We start from the raw sequence: 19,293 nt of genomic DNA on the forward strand, positions 1-19,293 counted from the left end.
GCCTCGAGGGCGCTAACTTTGCAATGTATTTTTCACAGTATATCCAGCCCTCTTATGGCTCCTCGTACGCAATGATGTAATTACGTCCATACGTAACACATTATCTTTAGGTGTTGTTCGCTAATAATAGCCTTTTGGATAGCTAGCGTTAGCTGTCAATAAATGTATATTCTGTCATAACAACTAAATGACTGCAAATTGTTAGTTGCTTCTTTTTGGACTGCTTTTGTATGTGTGCACGCGCCCCTTGCGCGTACGTGTTGACGAGACCGGCTAAACACCAATCATTTTATTCGGGCCGGTAAATTTTTTTATTACATAAACTTAGTAATTGTCAATAATTAGAGATGTCCGATAATGGCTTTTTTGCCGATATTCCGATATTGTCCAACTCTTAATTACCAATACCGATATCAACCTATACCAATATATACATTCGTGGAATTAACACATTATTATGCCTGATTTTGTTTTGATGCCCCACTGGATGCATTAAACAATGTAACAAGGTTTTCCAAAATAAATCAACTCAAGTTATGGAAAAAAAATGCCAACATGGCACTGCCATATTTATTATTGAAGTCACAAAGTGCATTATTTTTTTTAACATGCCTCAAAACAGCAGCTTGGGAGGTTGAGGTGGGCGGGGTTGAGGTGGGGGGGTAGGGGGCAGCAGGGGGTGTATATTGTAGTGTCCCGGAAGAGTTAGTGCTGCAAGGGGTTCTGGGTATTTGTTCTGTTGTGTTAATGTTGTGTTACGGTGCGGATGTTCTCCCGAAATGTGTTTGTCATTCTTGTTTGGTGTGGGTTCACAGTGTGGCGCATATTTGTAACAGTGTTAAAGTTGTTTATACGGCTACCCTCAGTGTGACCTGTATGGCTGTTGATCAAGTATGCCTTGCATTCACTTGTGTGTGTGTGAAAAGCCGTAGATATTATGTGACTGGGCCGGCACGCAAAGGCAGTGCCTTCAAGGTTTATTGCCGCTCTGTACTTCTTCCTACGTCTGTGTACACAGCGGCGTTATAAAAAGTCATACATTGTACTTTTTGAAGCCAATACCGATAATTTTGAACCCGATACCGATCATTTCCGATATTACATTTTAAAGCATTCATCGGCCGATAATATCGGCAGTCCCTATCAATAATATAGACACTTTTCAAACAAATGTGTTCTGTTAAACCACTAACAGTAACAAAAGCTAGCCGCTGGTGTTTTTGTAAGATTTTTTGCTTGAAAAAATGTTACTGTGTGGAAGTTGCAAATAGCACCTTTAACAATAAACTTGCTGGGGAATTACAATGGTGGATCCAAAAAAGTGCCGTAAGTGTGACAGGTTCCTTTATTGTCCTTACTGTTACTGATCTCAATAACAAAAAACAATGGTGCCAATAATAACAAAAAAAGAGCTATTTAAAGAATCGGGCATAAAAAACTCAAGTACCAAATGAGTAGGCAAACAGGCAAGCTGCCGGGACGGGCAGGAAGGTGCAGGGCGGGATAGAAACCCTACGAGTCAGAGACATGAAAACAGACGTCTTCCAACCTCCAACAATAGCCAGCGCCTTCCCGCCACAGCTTAAGGGAATAAATGGGACAAGTTGATTGCAATCAGCTGTGGACGTCCCGCCGCTTGCCTCCAGCCTGGACATAATTACAAAAAAACATAGGGTCACAATATTGGGGACAACAGGTAAAAACACCAAACAAAAGGAACCGTCCCAACCTGTGTCACAGCGGGTGTGACAAAACTCTTACAATTATGATGCAAGAATAAGAAATACATACAAAATGCCTAATAAAGTGGAACAAAAATAGTGAAAAATGTGAAAATCTAAATATACCGGTACTGAAATGTAAGAATTGCTTTCTGCATGTTTAGTGCCGGCTGTGCACGGCTAAGGTGGTAAGAATGAGCGCCTTGCATAAATTACAGACCACATTGGTCTGACTACTGTCTGTTTTTAAAAAAACCCAACAACTGCCATTCTGTCCAGGTGACTTTTCCAATTTCTTTGATCTCTGCAGCACTCATTTTTACTTCCTCTTCTCTCTCCATGAAAAGAATCAACCGTGAGACAACAAGATGGCGAAACCAAACTGGATAGTTGATACTGTTACTTAATTGGCTGTTAGCGTGTCACTCCCACTGATCAGTGATCACTTCCTGCGTTGCTCGGTTACCAGAGAGCGAGTGCTTTTGTTCATGCAACCAACTTTGCTTTTGCAATATCCGGTTCATACAGAAGAAAATAAATGAATCAATGTTTTATCAAACACATTTTTTGATATTGATTACTTGTTCATCGCGATATATATTTTGATATCATTTTAATAAGCCAGCCCTAACAACAGCTTTATCGGTCGCGTGTTTTTATTTCTTAAAGTGACAGGTACACATTGAGGCTTCGATGGACACAGTAACACTTTTTTGTTTTTCATAAGGCATCAATACTTCAGTATTCTTGTTCCAAAGAACGACGATATCCAACACATGTGCCTTCACAAAATGGGCTGATCTATTCAAATCAGAGCCGTCTATCGAGAAAATATGGACAACTCTTGTTTCAGAGTTGGTCCCAAACATGGTGCTCTGTAGTCACGTGAATTGTTTTTGATAGGGATGTCCGATAATATCGGACGATAAATGCTTTAAAATGTAATATCGGAAATTATTGGTATCGGTTTCAAAATTATCGGTATCGAAAATTTAAATGTATGACTTTTTCAAACGCGGCTGTGTACACGGACGTAGGAAGAAGTACAGAGCGCCAATAAACCTTAAAGGCACTGCCTTTGCGTGCCGGCCCAGTCGCATAATATCTACGGCTTTTCACACACACAAGTGAATGCAGGGCATTCTTGGTCAACAGCCATACAGGTCACACTGAGGGTGGCCGTATAAACAACTTTAACACTGTTACAAATATGCGCCACACTGTGAACCCACACCAAACAAGAATGACAAACACATTTCGGGAGAACATCCGCACCGTAACACAACATAAACACAACAGAACAAATACCCAGAACCCCTTGAGGCACTAACTCTTCCGGGACGCTACAATATACACCCCCCGCTACCCCCGCCCCCGCAACCCCGCCCACCTCAACCTCCTCATGCTCTCTCAGGGAGAGCATGTCCCAAATTCCAAGCTGCTGTTTTGAGGCATGTTAAAAAAAAAAAAAGCACTTTGTGACTTCAATAATAAATATGGCAGTGCCATGTTGGCATTTTTTTCCATAACTTGAATTGATTTATTTTGGAAAACCTTGTTACATTGTTTAATGCATCCAGCGGGGCATCACAACAAAATTAGGCATAATAATGTGTTAATTCCTCGACTGTATATATCGGTATCTGTTGATATCGGAATCGGTAATTAAGAGTTGGACAATATCTGATATCGGCAAAAAAGCCATTATCGGACATCTCTAGTTTTTGACCAATCATTTAAAGAGATTGTCTGACCATACTCTCTCTGATTGGTCAAAAGCCCCTCACGTGACTACAAGGCGCCATGTTTGGGACCAACTCTGAAACAGAATTGTTCATACTTTATACACGGCTGTGATTAAAATGATCTATTTAAGGCCCCTCGTGGCCTTGGTGCGCCAGGTACTTCGTTGCCTATGGGGAGAAAAACTATGCTAAGCTATCTGAACAAACATCCATTCGTGTAATATATAATTATATGTCTCATTAGTAATAAATTAATAGTATATATACATTTTACTCTGTTCCTTTAACCCAGGCCAAAGAGGAGCTTTTGTCCAACGGGCGTTCTGGTGATGAGGATGAAGAGGAGAGCGAGGAGGTGGATGATGAGGGGGAGCTGATGCTGAAGGATGAGCCAAAGGATGAGGTCAACATGGAGGACGACTTGGAATATTACAAGGAACACATCAAATTTATCGACAACATGTTGCTGGGATCTGGTGCATTTGGGAAGAAGATCTCCCTGAGCAGCTTCCCTCCGTCACTCACGGCCGCTTCAAGCCCGCCACCGCCCATCGAGGCCACATATGAATGGAAGCCCCCAAAGAAGAACCCGTATCAGTCGGCCCACCACCACCCAGAGCCGCTGCCCACTGTATCATCAGCGGAGGACTTTGACTACAGCTCATGGGACGCCATGTGCTACTTGGACCCCAGCAAGGCGGGCGAAGAGGACGACTTTGTGGTGGGCTTTTGGAATCCATCCGAGGAGAACTGTGGCACCGAGCTGGGGAAACAGTCCATCTCCTACGACCTGCACACGGAGCAGTGCATCGCAGACAAGAGCATCGCCGACTGTGTGGAGGCTTTGCTTGGCTGCTATCTGACCAGCTGTGGAGAGAGAGCTGCCCAGATGTTCCTCTGCTCATTAGGTCTAAAGGTGAGCACCTCCTTCTGTTACTGTTGGGTATTGTTTACATTTCAACCAACCCATACTGGCCAAATTTCTACTTTTGAAACGGTGCTGGGGCCTCATGTATTAAGAGTTGTGTGGATTTCCTACTAAAAATAGGCATACGCTCGAATCCAGAAAAAATTGTATGCAAGAAAAAATGTATTAAAGCAGGGGTAGGGAACCTGTGGCTCTTTTAAAGGCCTACTGAAACCCACTACTACCGACCACGCAGTCTGATAGTTTGTATATCAATGATGAAATCTTAACATTGGAACACATGCCAATACGGCCTGGTTAACTTATAAAGTGCAATTTTAAATTTCCCGCTAAACTTCCGGTTGGAAACATCTATGTATGATGACGTATGCGCGTGACGTCACGACGGCAACGGAAGTATTCGTACCCAATGTGTCACCATACATACTGCTCTGTTTTCATCGAACAATTCCACAGTATTCTGGACATCTGTGTTGGTGAATCTTTTGCAATTTGTTTAATGAACAATGGAGATTGCAAAGAAGAAAGCTGTAGGTGGGATCGGTGTATTAGCGGCTGGCTGTAGCAACACAACAAAGAGGACTTACCGTATTTTCCGCACCATAAGCCGCCCCGTGTTATTAGCCGCACTTTCAATGAATGCCATATTTCAAAACTTTGTTTACCTATTAGCCGCCCCGTGTTATTAGCCGCACCTACGCTGCGCTAAAGGGAATGTCAAAAAAACAGTCAGATAGGTCAGTCAAACTTTAATAATATATTACAAACCAGCGTTCTAACAACTCTGTTCACTCCCAAAATGTAATGTGCAAATGTGCAATCACAAAAACTTTAATAATATATTACAAACCAGCGTTCTAACAACTCTGTTCACTCCCAAAATGTAATGTCCAAATGTGCAATCACAAAAATAGTAACACTCAAAATAGTGCAGAGCAATAGCAACATCAATAAGTCAACGTTGCTCATACGTTAGTGTCACACAACACACAAAATAAACATTTAAAGCTCACGTTCTGAAGTTATTACTCATCCACAAATCCCTCGAATTCTTCTTCTTCTTCGGTGTCACCCGGTCTCTTCGCGTAAACGTCTATCAACCACTCGCTCATCTTTTCTTCATCCATCCATCCCTTCGAGTTAGCTTTTATGATGACGCCGGCTGGAAAGTTCTCTTTTGGCAAGGTCTTCCTTTTGAATATCACCATGGGTGGAAGTTTCTGGCCGTTAGCATGGCAAGCTAACGGATATTCACTGTACGTGCTCCCGTTGTATCCACAGTGCGGTTCACATGAATATCAAAAGTCAGTGGAACCTTGTACGCGTGTCTCTTAGTAGGAGACATTTTGTGGTCTTTACAGAAACACACAAATGAAATGAAACGTAATATCCGCGCGCTTCTTCTTCTACGGGGGCGGGTGCTCACCTTGGCGGTTGCTTACAGTAGAAGAAGAAGCGCTTCCTCTTCTATGGGGGCGGTTGCTAACCGTAGAAGAAGAAGCGCTTCCTCTTCTACGGGGAAAAAAGATGGCGGCTGTTTACCGTAGTTGCGAGACCTAAACTTTATGAAAATAAATATTAATATTAATCCATATATAAAGCGCACCGGGTTATTAGCCGCACTGTCAGCTTTTGAGAAAATTTGTGGTTTTTAGGTGTGGCTTATGGTGCGGAAAATACGGTACTTGGATAGCAGACATCTGTGATCGGGTGAAGTCCTTCGTCGCGCCGTCGATCGCTGGAACGCAGGTGAGCACAGGTGTTGATGAGCAGATGAGGGCTGGCTGGCGTAGGTGGAGCGCTAATGTTTTTATCATAGCTCTGTGAGGTCCGGTTGCTATGTTGCTAAGTTAGCTTCAGCGTCGTTAGCAACAGCATTGTTAAGCTTTGCCAGGCTGAGAATTATTAACCGTGTAGTTACATGTCCATGGTTTAATAGTATTGTTGATCTTCTGTCTATCCTTCCAGTCAGGGATTTATTTATTTTGTTTCTATCTGCAGTTGAGCCAGATGCTATCACGTTAGCTCAGTAGCTAAAGAGCTTCGCTGATGTATTGTCGTGGAGATAAAAGTCACTGTGAATGTCCATTTCGCGTTCTCGACTCTCATTTTCAAGAGGATATAGTATCCGAGGTGGTTTAAAATACAAATCTGTGATCCACAATAGAAAAAGGAGAGTGTGTGGAATCCAATGAGACCTTGTACCTAAGTTACGGTCAGAGCGAAAAAAGATACACCCTGCACTGCCTCTCTAGTTCTTCACTCTAACGTTCCTCATCCACGAATCTTTCATCCTCGCTCAAATTAATGGGGTAATCGTCGCTTTCTCGGTCCGAATCTCTCTCGCTCCATTGTAAACAACGGGAATTGTGAGGAATTCTTCCTCCTGTGACGTCACGCTACTTCCGGTATAGGCAAGGCTTTTTTTAATCAGCGACCAAAAGTTGCAAACTTTATCGTCGTTGTTCTATACTAAATCCTTTCAGCAAAAATATGGCAATATCGCGAAATGATCAAGTATGACACATAGAATGGATATGCTATCCCCGTTTAAATTTAAAAAATTCATTTCAGTAGGCCTTTAATGACTGCATTTGGCTCTCAGATCAATCTTAGCTGACATTGCTTAACACGATAACACTTCACCTTCCAGGGGACAAATGTGCTTCCATCTCCTACAATCATGTTCTACAAAACATCGATTTTTGTTTTATAATTAATAGTTTGAGCAACAGGCCTCCGTAGTGGCATGTGTGCTCTTTGAGGGGTACAAAGTTAGCGGCTAGTATTTGTTTTTACTGGGTTTGCTGAATATTTGCCTGTAAGTGGCACTCTGTTTTATGTTTGTTATGTTGCTTTTAACAGTTTATTTTACACTTATTAATTTAACAGGATTTCCACATGTATGTGCACTTAATGTGTATATTATTGCACTTTTCTTTGTGTGCTTAGTTTTATAGTAACTTTATTGTGAATACTATCAATTAACAATCTCAAGTTGTCTTTTTCATCTCTAATTTGAAAGATTTCACATATTTGCCAAGCTAAATTCCAACATTCAGGAAAGGCAGAATAATATACACTCATAATTTCAATCAATCAATGTTTACTTATATAGCCCTAAATCACGAGTGTCCATTTGATATAATTCGGCCCAATATAACACGATATTCTATATAACGCAATCATGTCATGAACCTTGTATTTTTGCACGTTTACATTGCGGTGTGGTAGTCCATAGACCGGGGTCTAGGACTAGCTAACAAGCTAAATCTTTATTTGTAGGCCACTAAGGGCTGCTGCAAAACGGACTAGAGCGTGTCCAATCGCTGATTATGCACAAATTATTTGATGTTGTATTGACACCGCCACTACCACGCCTCTAGCCACGCCCCCTCCACCTCAAGTACATTGGCAGTCTGTGCGAAACACTGTCCAGTGTTGGCTAAAAAAAACTTGTGTCAGTGTGATGAATATTAAAGCTCTTTTTCCCCCTCATATTAGTGCTACTAAATATTAGTTACTATTAATTGATACATACAATTGTCTGGTCACTACATTTTTGTTTGCACTGTCATAATTACAGAGTTTGGGTATGCATCCCTAGTCTTTGGTCAATATATAATGTTGCAACATGATGTCCTTTGTGCTCCCTTTTGGTGAATTAATCAACAGAAACACATTTGTGTAACATTCTACTAATTGATGGTAAATGATGCAAAATGGGTTTCCTTTTTTTTGACACATTAAGCAATATTCTGTTTTTTAAAAGACAACTAAAATAATTTGGTCGATTATTTGTAAGGCGCTCGCTAGCGCAGCTGAAATGTGTGTGTAAGAGCACACATAGGGCTGGCTACGCGTCCCAGAAATGATTTGGTAAGATTGACAGCTTGAATGCACAGCCTTTCTGCTCTTATCCTCCTCCAACCCATTTTAGGGCCACTCAGGTGTTGTCAGATTTTATTGCTACTTTCAACAGGCAAGTGCTGTCCACACACACACACTTTGTCATTAAAATTCTTTGTATGATATTGGATAGGTAAATGGTCATTTACTGACGACTGGCTTAAAATTATAAAGGTTGGTTTGCCAAAAATCCCAAACTGTCACAAAAAAACCTAAACGCAGACTTTGTGTTAAATCTTTTGACATCTCCAACAATGAATTCCATAATTGTCTATTTATCCAAATGTCAATTTTTTTTTTTTAACTGAGGCGTATGGTATTCTGACACTTCAAATCTGTGGGAACCTGACAAATGTATTTTGAATTAAAACAAGGCAAGGCAAGGCAACTTTATTTGTATAGCGCTTTTCATACACAAGGCAGACTCAAAGTGCTTCACAGACAACAAAGTGAAATTAAAGAAAATAAAAGCAAAATTAAATAGCAGACAATAAAAATAAAAATAGTGCGGACATTAAAAGTTAAAAGATTAAAAGATTTAGCTGAAAGCTAAGGTGAACATAAAAGTCTTCAGTCTAGTTTTAAAAGTAGTCAGAGTTGGGGAAAGTCTGACATCTTCAGGAAGTTTATTCCAGCTATTTGTTGCATAGTGACTGAATGATGCGCTCCCTTGATTTGAGTTTACTCTGGGAACCGCTAACAGGTTGGTCTCAGAAGATCTTAGTGATCTAGAGCAGTGGTCCCCAACCTTTTTGTAGCTGCGGACCGGTCAACGCTTGATAATAAAGTAAAATAATAAACGTGAATCCACTGTGTACTCATATGGACCTTTATTAGCACATTGCGCCAACAACATAACATGAGTATAACATCAACGTCTTTGGTAACTTCCTCTCTGCCCATTACATAAATAAAAAAAATCATGTGGAAAAATATATAAATGACAAGAATTAGCAATTCCACACTACTTTCATTATGAATGTTATTTTTCAACAGCTGAAATAAAGTTGTCAGTTTGAACCGTCAGATAAGCCTCCTGCATGTTTGTGTGATTTTCGTTGCTAAGGTAACGTTTACATGCCTTCAAAATAAGATGCAGATACAACATTAAAAACAAATATAAAGTGCATGAGATTTTTAACTCACCGTAACGCTAAATCAATGGGAGCCCTGAGCTTGTTTCTTTGCAACGAGACGGTCCCAACTGGGGGTAATGGGAGACAGACACCCGAAGTGTGTTGCTTATGTCCAGTCTGCTACGTTGTTTTGTTTTGGTGGCTGTCACTGCAGAAAATCCCGCTTCACACAGATAGGATGTTGGAAATGGCAACAGTGTTTTCAGTGCTGTGGTGGCGATCTCGGGGTATTCTGCCATGACTTTAATCCAGAAAACAGGCAAGAGTTTTTGTCTGAAATACACTTTTAAGGCTGCCGTCATTTGCGATCTCCAGCATTTGATTTTCTTCTTGCACAGACATGCTGGATTCATCTGCTTTGTTGACAAATGGGTCGCGGATCCATTCCTTGGCAGTTCGTGGGTCTTTTGAAGTTGGGAAGTAGCGCTCAAACTCTTTTAAAAGCACAGACAGGTGATCGTTCAGCAGCTTGGTGAATGAAGGCGCAGGCTCAGTCTCACGCAAAAACCCCGCCAATGTTTGAAACATGTCCAGGTTTTTTGGGTTGGTGCACTAATTGTAAGTGTATCTTGTGTTATTTATGTTGAATTAATTTAAAAATAAATAAATAATAATAATAATAAAAAATTCTTCTGCGGCCCGGTGGTTGGGGACCACTGATCTAGAGGGCTTATATAGTGGGAGCATATCGGTGATATACTTCGGCCCTAGACCATGTAGTGATTTATATGTGAGCAGGAGGATTTTGAAATCAATTCTCTGATGTACAGGGAGCCAATGTAAGGATTTAAGAATTGGTGTAATGTGCTCACATTTTTTGGTCTTTGTTAGAACTCTAGCAGCAGAGTTCTGAATAAGCTGTAGCTGCCTGACAGTTTTTTTTGGGAAGACCTGCAAGGAGACCATTACAATAGTCTAGCCTACTGGTAATAAAGGCATGTACAAGTTTTTCTAAGTCTTGAGCTGACATGAGCCCTCTAAGTCTTGTTACATTTTTGAGGTGATAGTAGGCCGGTTTTGTTACTGATTTGATGTGACTGTCGAAATGTAAATCAGAATCTAAAATAACCCCAAGATTTCTGGCTTTATTTGAGGTTTTCAGGGACAGTGATTGAAGGTGTTGGACGACTTTAAACCTTTCTTTTTTAGCACCAAAAACAATGATCTCAGTTTTATCTTCATTTAGTTGTAGGAAATTTTGGCACATCCAGTGTTTGACTTGCTCAATGCACTGGCACAGAAGATCTATGGGGCGATAGTCATTTGGTGATAGCGCTACATAGATTTGGGTGTCATCGGCATAGCAATGATGGTCAATGTTATTATTTTGCATGATTTTTCCTAGTGGGAGCATATAGATGTTAAATAAAGTCGGCCCCAAGGTTGAACCTTGGGGGACTCCACACGTTGGTTGGTTCTAATACAAAGTCACCAATGGAAACAAAATAGTTCCTATCTTGTAGATATGACTTGAACCAGCTTAAAACGGTGCCGGAGATCCCCACCCAGTTTTCCAACCTGTCCAAAAGTATTGAGTGGTCGACAGTGTCAAATGCAGCACTGAGGTCCAATAGCATTAATACTGAAGTTTTGCCAGAGTCTGTGTTTAGACGGATGTCATTTATAACTTTAAGAAGGGCCGTCTCTGTGCTATGAAGAGGTCGAAATCCTGACTGGAAGTTGTTGTGGCAGCCAGTAGAAGCCAAGAAGTGATTTAGTTGTTGGAGGACAACTTTCTCAATTATTTTACTTATGAATGGTAGATTTGAAATTGGTCTGTAGTTGTTGATAACAGAGGCATCTAGGCTCTGCTTTTTTAGAAGAGGTTTAATGACTGCAGTTTTGAAAGCCTTCGGGAAATTGCCCGATTGAATAGAATTAACTATTTGCAATACGTCTGTTGATAGGCAGTCAAAACAAGATATATTAATGTTAAGTCATTGAAAGAGTGACATTTAAATCTTTGCTATTGTGAAAATTGTCATGCCAGGCGTACATAAATATCAATTGGATAGTGATTTTTTTCCAAGCTTGTTGTTTATGAATACATTGAAAGACCTAATAAACAGCAGTGTTGGGACTAACGCGTTACAAAGTAACGCCGTTAGTTTCGGCGGTAACTAGTAATCTAACGCGTTATTTTTTATATTCAGTAACTCAGTTACCGTTACTACATGATGCGATACTGCGTTATTTTACGTTATTTTTATGTAGTATCGGCTATAAACAGAAGATCTGAGTGTGTTTTATTGGAGCGCTGCAGTGTCGTCCTTCTGAATCTTCTTGTCACAAGCCGGAGAAGAGAGACGCGCGCCCTGTGTGTGTTTGGGTGTGGGTGTGGGGAGGGGAGGGGAGGGGAGGGGAGAGGGGCGTGTCTGTGTTTACTAACAACAGAGCCGCAGAGTGTCTTCTTAACATGGAGATATTCTCACTTCTTTTTTTTGTCGAGCACAAAGAAAATAACATTTTAGTTAAATGTAAGTTGTGTCTTGGATCAAAGATCCCGTCTACTGCCCAAAACAACAATTCAAATCTGCCTGGTTAGGCTTTGTCACGTGTGCCTTCCTTAGGTGAAGCCATGTTTACAGCTATGTTGTTATTATGCGGTTTGTTACTTATGTATGTTATGTTGCCGCTATTTAAAATAGTTTTGTCAATTTGTTCTGGCCTGAAATAAATTGGCCCTTTGAAACATATCTTTGTCTTTGTGTGTTGTATGTAGACCACATTGCTTAGCAGAGTTCAGTGATGCAAATGCATGTCAAGTTGATCAACACGTTGTATTATTCTCCAGTGCAATAACAGTACTGAAAAGAAGGCTAAAAGGGCATTAAAATAAAAAGTAACTAGTTACTTTTCACAGTAACTTATTACTTTTTGGTGTAAGTAACTGAGTTACTTTTGAAATAAAGTAACTAGTAACTGTAACTAGTTACTGGTTTTCAGTAACTAACCCAACACTGATAAACAGTAATATTTGATACCAGTAAAATAAATAAATAACAGTTGAATTAATTCCCATTACATTTATTAAATTAATGGAAATGTGTGCAAAACTGGAACATAAGTTCCCTAAGATAAAGGAGCTGGTCGGATCTCTCGTTGAGGTGGCTAGCTGCGTTCAGCCAACTTTTAGAACTGTCCGCATTACTTTATTTACAATAAATAAATAATTATTGATGTTTACTGATTGTACAATCCCCCAAGTCTGAATTACGAAGCATCTAAAAATCGACTATTTCCCCCACCTCTTCAAGGAACCAGAGTTGTGTATAAAGAGTATGGAAATCTAAACTAGAGGCGCCGTGTTTCGTACCCGCGGCTGTACCCAGAATCATGCAATTGAGTCGTCCTGACGTTAGTTTTCTTGCCGAAATAAATCCAAACAATAAGTCTATATAGTCCTGAATATACTCCAGTTGGTAAACTTACAATAAAACTTTTATTTCGTCAAAGAATAGAACAATAATTTTTGGGGCAATTTTGTGGACGTTTTTGATGCACTTTGCCGCTACGTTCATGCAGTGTTTAGTGAGCAGCGGCTCTCTTAACACGCTACCGCTGGTGAAATGTATGTAAGGAAATACACAGCAAACAAAAATAAACATTTTACTCTAAGTTGGCCAAAATCCTCATTAGCTTTGGACCAACAATTACGGAGCAATTATGACTTTTGTGTAAAGTCTGTCAACTGTGGTGTCTGCCTCCTTGTTTGTAATCACTGAATTATATATGCCTGTGATTTTACTTTTGCTTTTTTGAATCATTTTTATAGGTTTTGCTGTGGCAAGTCATGGCTTCCTAGTTGCATTATTACCTTACATAACTAATGCTGCTCTTTAGTGCAATATTTATGAGTCATGGTTTCCCACACATTCATTTATTTGTGGCGGCCCGCCACGAAAGAATTACGTCTGCCACAAATTAATTTTTTTTTTTTTTTTTTTGTCCTCTCCAGCTTCTCAGGCAAATCATATAGTTGATGTAGATGCCCATATCGGCTGTTCAGATTTACTTTACAAAAGAGAAGTGTAGGATACTTCTCTTGTTGCCTTAGTTGTATTTGACTTTATTAAATGTATTTATATTAGAAACACAACATGTGTATATAACAAAGGGTGCAAAGTCTGCAGGCAGTAGGAAACACATGGTTAAGTGTAGGGAGTAAAACTGATGGCAGTCTAAAGTTCAAGATTTTTGGAGCTCTTTGTTCAGTGGATCAGATGTTTGATGAAGCTCTGTGTCTATCTACCACCACTACTGTTTTCTGTTTATTTGTTACTGACTGTGGCAGGACACCTCTGCCTCTGTTTCACTTTATGTTGCTGGTAAATAATATGGTTGTAGTAGTAGGCTAAAGTTAAATTATTTAATATGCACTAATTAAAGGGGCAGAGCTTTGAGACGTTTTAGCTTTTATATTTTATAAGATATATTTTTTGTAAGAACCACAATTAATAAATATATTTCAGTGAATAACTTATTGTTCAAATCTGTATATAAATATGTACATAAAGTGTTGTAATTATATTGTAAAATGGATGGATGGACGTTTAAAACAAAACTGTTATTATTAATTAGTAAGTATACATTTTTTGAGCCTTTTTAGAGAAAATCAAATAATTGTAGTAAATTATGCAAATTACTCAAAGATGTCATGGTGACCACGCCCATGGCCACGCCCACACCACCACAGGTATCTTGGCAGTTTATGGGAAACACTGAGTTCAGTTTGGATTATTGGTGACCAACGATCCCTCTAAGGTGCGCAATTGCACACTGCTCACGCGTCCTCTGCGCAGAGCAAATCAAGTCAAATCCCACTCTAAACCAAATAAACACATAATTTGTTTTGTATGATGTTGCAATGCAACCGTGAGTAACAGGTGACAAAAGGCGGCCACAACAGATAGAACAATGTTTGTTAACAATGTTAAATTATTGTAACGTCTGTCGAGACGCTTTAAGGGGGACAGGAATTCCATCGATCCCTTTTTATCTAGTGGAATTGATTGTCGGCCATAACCACACCAAAAAAATTTGTAAAATACTTCTATCTAGCAAAACTGGTAATTGTCTAACGCACAAACCAAGCCAAAAGCAATTCCTTGTCATCTGTTATATCAACAGCAGGTGTGTGCTCTCTCTCTCACCTGCACCAACACATACACTCATGGCAATTAGCCACTGATGCGTTTATGGCCACACAAAAAGTTGGACAACTCCAACACTACACATAAGTGTAAATTACACACTGACTCCTCAATCAGATGGGTGCTTATTCTACTGTTATTTATTAAGAATAGAGATGTCCGATAATGGCTTTTTTGCCGATATTCCGATATTGTCCAACTCTTAATTACAGATTCCGATATCGACCGATACCGATGTATACAGTCGTGGAATTAACACATTATTATGCCTAATTTTGTTGTGATGTCCCGCTGGATGCATTAAACAATGTAACAAGGTTTTCCAAAATAAATCAACTCAAGTTATGGAAAAAAAAATGCCAACATGGCACTGCCATATTTATTATTGAAGTCACAAAGTGCATTATTTTTTTTAACATGCCTCAAAACAGCAGCTTGGAATTTGGGACATGCTCTCCCTGAGAGAGCATGAGGAGATTGAGGTGGGCGGGGTTGAGGTGGGGAGGGTGAGGGGGTGTATATTGTAGCGTCCAGGAAGAGTTAGTGCTGCAAGGGGTTCTGGGTATTTGTTCTGTTGTGTTTATGTTGTGTTACGGTGCGGGTGTTCTCCCGAAATGTGTTTGTCATTCTTGTTTGGTGTGGGTTCACAGTGTGGTGCATATTTGTAACAGTGTTAAAGTTGTTTATACGTCCACCCTCAGTGTGACCTGTATGGCTGTTGACCAAGTATGCCTTGCATTCACTTGTGTGTGAAAAGCCATAGATATTATGTGACTGGGCCGGCACGCAAAGGCAGTGCCTTTAAGGTTTATTGGCGCTCTGTACTTCTCCCTACGTCCGTGTACACAGCGGCGTTTTAAAAAGTCATAAATTGTACTTTTTGAAACCGATACCGATAATTTCCGATATTACATTTTAAAGCATTAATCGGCCGATAATATCGGCAGTCCGACATCTCTAATTAAGAATGTACATTTTTGGATATTAATCATGAACTTATGTTACTTGATTACAGAATTGCTAATATAAATATTTATTTTACAGACAAAGTTACAGGAATGTACACGTCATCTCATGCAACATGTGAATGTTTTAGGGGGAACCAAATGTGATCTCTGCAAGGGGTACGCAATCTTTCCAAAGCAGGACCCCCACCCAGGCATAAAATACTATAGTACATAGCTGATTAAAAAAATATATATATTTAAGTGGGCCAAATCACTTACCTTCAAAAATAATCTCATGAAAATGACTAGTGTCACTTGATTATAATAATAAGACATTTAAATTGTTATGTCAGGTTTGAGACAGATGTGCTGCTGGTATGGCCACAGTGTGCACGTCTGTATTCCACTGAATGCTCGGGGTGTTTTTGCGTTTGCTCACACACATGAAAAATTAGAGGGAACTTTGTTGGTGACAACATGCAGAAAAGGTGCAATTTTGATGCAAAGTTTTGTCAGGCAACGAGTAATAATTCCCTGGGACTGAGAGTGCGATATATTGTACCGGATTTTCCCATGTGTGTGTATGCTTGCTTACCTCGCACAAGAAAACTGTTATTGGCTCTTCCTAGCAAACCTTCACTTCTCATATTTTTCTCCTTTATGGGTTGCGGGGGAAACATGCAATTGCTTCCCGCATTTTTTGCGAGTGGCGCATGAACAGGGCATGTATACACAGTAAGCGCTCGGCAAACACTCTTCAATTAAAATAAATGAATAATGAGGAAGTGCAGTGTCGCTTAGCTGCGGCTTCAAACTGGTACGTAACATGGCGCCCTGTAGTCACGTGAGCGCCTTTTGACCAATCGTTGTGGAGATCACTTGAAACCCGGCTCTGAGCAATCATCCACAATGAAAACATTGTCAGTCCTGGCCAACGTTCCCTCTAAGGTGCGCGCCTGCGCAATTGCGCACTGCTCACGCGTCCTCCGCGCACAGCAAATTAATGCCGCGCAGAAAATCAAAAATCCCATCTGAACTTTAAACAAAATAAACACATTACAATTTATTCTGTATGATTTTGCAATGCAACTCTATGAGTGACAAGTGACAACAAGAGTGGCCCCAATGAATAAAACAATCTTTGTCAACACAGTTCAATTATCGTCCGTCGAGACACTTTACGGAAAGGAATTCCATCAATCACTTTATTGAGCTAAACTGTTTGTAACCACACCAAAAACATGAGTAAAAAACTTTTATCTATAAAAACTGGTAATTTTCTGCCATACAAACCAGGCTTAAACCAACGTTGTCATCCGTCGTTTCAACAGAAGCCGCTTGCTCTGTCTCACCTGCACCAACACACGCACTCATGGCACTTAGCCAGTGTTGCGTTTAAGGCCACACAAAAAGTCGGACAACCCCAACGCCACACAATGTGTAAAATGCCAGGTTGTAACACTCTGACTCCTCAATCAGATGTGTGCTTATTTTACTGCCATTTATTAAGAATGTTAATCTAAGGATATTATTCATGAAATAATGTCACTAGATTTCATAAATGCTAATAAAAAGATGTATTTTACAGACAGAAAGTTACAGGAACTACCGGTAAATGTAATCTCTGAAAGGGGTAACATTTCTTTTAAAGGCAGGACCCACAGCCAGACATACCACATAGGTCATGAAAAACATGTTTTTTTGTCATTGTCATTCTAAGAGGGCAAAATCACTTATATCAGAAAATTATTTTAATAAAACATTTAAATTGTTATGATGTCAGGTTTGGGACAGGTGTGACGCTGGCGTGGCCACAGTGTGCACGTCTGATGTTGCTCACATGTGCTCCACTGAATGCTCAGGGAGTTTGTGCGTTTGCTCACAAACATTAAAAATTAGAGGGAACATTGGTCCGGTCTATAATTGTGTCTATATAATGTGTATTGTGCACACAGGTGTTGCCACTGGAGAGAGGGATCTTGACCGCAGACAGCCAGCCCAGCCCAACATGTTCAGTGGGTGACCTGTGCTACGGCTGGTTAAAAATCCCACCGCGGTGCATGCTGGAACATCCAGACGCAGAGAGAACACTCAACCACCTGATCTCTGGCTTTGAGAACTTTGAAAGAAAGATTAACTACACTTTTCAGAACAAGGCTTACCTCCTCCAAGCCTTCACCCATGCTTCCTACCATTACAACACCATCACAGGTAAAACTGCTGCATCTGTCTTAAACCCCCAACACTAGGGGTGTAACGGTACACAAAAATTTCCGTTTGGTACGTACCTCGGTTTAGAGGTCACGGTTCGGTTCATTTGCGGTACAGTAATAAAACAACAAAATATACATTTTTGGGTTATTTATTTACCAAATTTGCAAAATCTTCCACCAAAAAATATTTTTCTTAGTGGAATATTTGATGTGAAGTAATCGGAACCTTGGATAGGTCAATAATTCATAATAACATTGATTTTGATTCAATATTATGTTTTGAGCAATGACAGTTTGAAATAAAAAAAAACCCAGCTTTGTTTTATTAGTCAACATTGCAACTTTTTCTAAATTACATTTCACCTTTAAGCTTTTTTATTTCACTTTTGTTATGTTTTTGTTTATTTTAATCTTATTTTTAGAATGTGCCGTGGGCCTTTAAAACATTAGCTGTGGGCCGCAAATGGCCTCCGGGGCACACTTTTGACACCCCTGCTATAGATAATAAAAAATTAAATCTGATAAATCTATGGATAAAAAGCAGAGCCTGGCGACGCATGCGCGTTTATCATAACTCTCTCGCTCTCTCTGTCTCTGCCCCTCCCTCACCAGTGCTGCTGCTCGCACAATTTGTTTTGTTTTTAACCCCTTCTTAACCCTGAACGTACATTGAAAATACACACAACCCTAACTCAAAATGCCGGACATTTGAAGCATTTACGGTAAGAAACTCCGCCCTGACAGCTCCGCAAAAGAGGACATGTCCGGTGAAAAGAGGACGTATGGTCAGTCTATCGTAGCCCGTTAGCTGCTAGCATGCCGTGTTTTGTGCCTCGGTGTGCATTGTTTACACAATGTGCGTTACGCTACTTAATATGTCCGTGTGGAAACTTATTTGGTACACCACCGAACCGGAACCCCCGTACCGAAACAGTTCAATACAAATACACGTACCGTTACACCCCTATCCAACACGCAATCACGGTGACAATATGTTTATATTTGAGCCTTTGTGAATGATGTACATATGGTTCCTCTTTACTTTTTAGATTGTTACCAACGATTGGAGTTCCTTGGAGATGCAATTCTTGACTACCTCATTACAAAGCACCTTTATGAAGACCCCCGGCAGCACTCCCCCGGTGTATTGACTGACCTGCGCTCGGCACTTGTCAACAACACCATCTTTGCCTCTCTGGCTGTCAAGTATGACTACCATAAGTACTTCAAAGCCATCTCGCCTGAACTGTTCCACGTTATTGATGACTTTGTGCAGTTTCAACTTGAAAAGAATGAGATGCAAGGCATGGACTCTGAGGTAGGTGCAACTTCCTGGTCTACCCGCCTAAAGGTATTATGATCTTATATGAGCAATTGTATTTAATAGAATCATTTGATCATAATGTCAACTCTTTGCCAGTTCTACAGCTCGCCGTCTTCTATTTTTAATGACAAATCTTAGGTTAGAGCGTAGTAGTTGTATTTGAAAGTGGTCCTGTTACATTGGCAATGATCCAGTAAATGTATATACCGTATTTTCC

At 40.2% G+C, this 19,293-nt stretch overlaps 1 protein-coding gene across 1 annotated transcript in view; it reads left to right on the forward strand.

Annotated features, from left to right (window-relative positions):
- The window catches only part of dicer1 (dicer 1, ribonuclease type III), a 76,645-nt gene that overhangs the window by 49,050 nt on the left and 8,302 nt on the right, over nt 1-19,293 (forward strand). Inside the window, exons 25-27 of the mRNA XM_062041230.1 lie at nt 3,759-4,382; nt 17,495-17,750; nt 18,802-19,070. Of these exons, the coding sequence (XP_061897214.1) occupies nt 3,759-4,382; nt 17,495-17,750; nt 18,802-19,070 (1,149 nt within the window). The remainder of the gene's footprint in view (nt 1-3,758; nt 4,383-17,494; nt 17,751-18,801; nt 19,071-19,293) is intronic.

The sequence above is a fragment of the Entelurus aequoreus genome, linkage group LG03, assembly GCF_033978785.1.
Source record: "Entelurus aequoreus isolate RoL-2023_Sb linkage group LG03, RoL_Eaeq_v1.1, whole genome shotgun sequence".
Taxonomy (NCBI): domain Eukaryota; kingdom Metazoa; phylum Chordata; class Actinopteri; order Syngnathiformes; family Syngnathidae; genus Entelurus; species Entelurus aequoreus.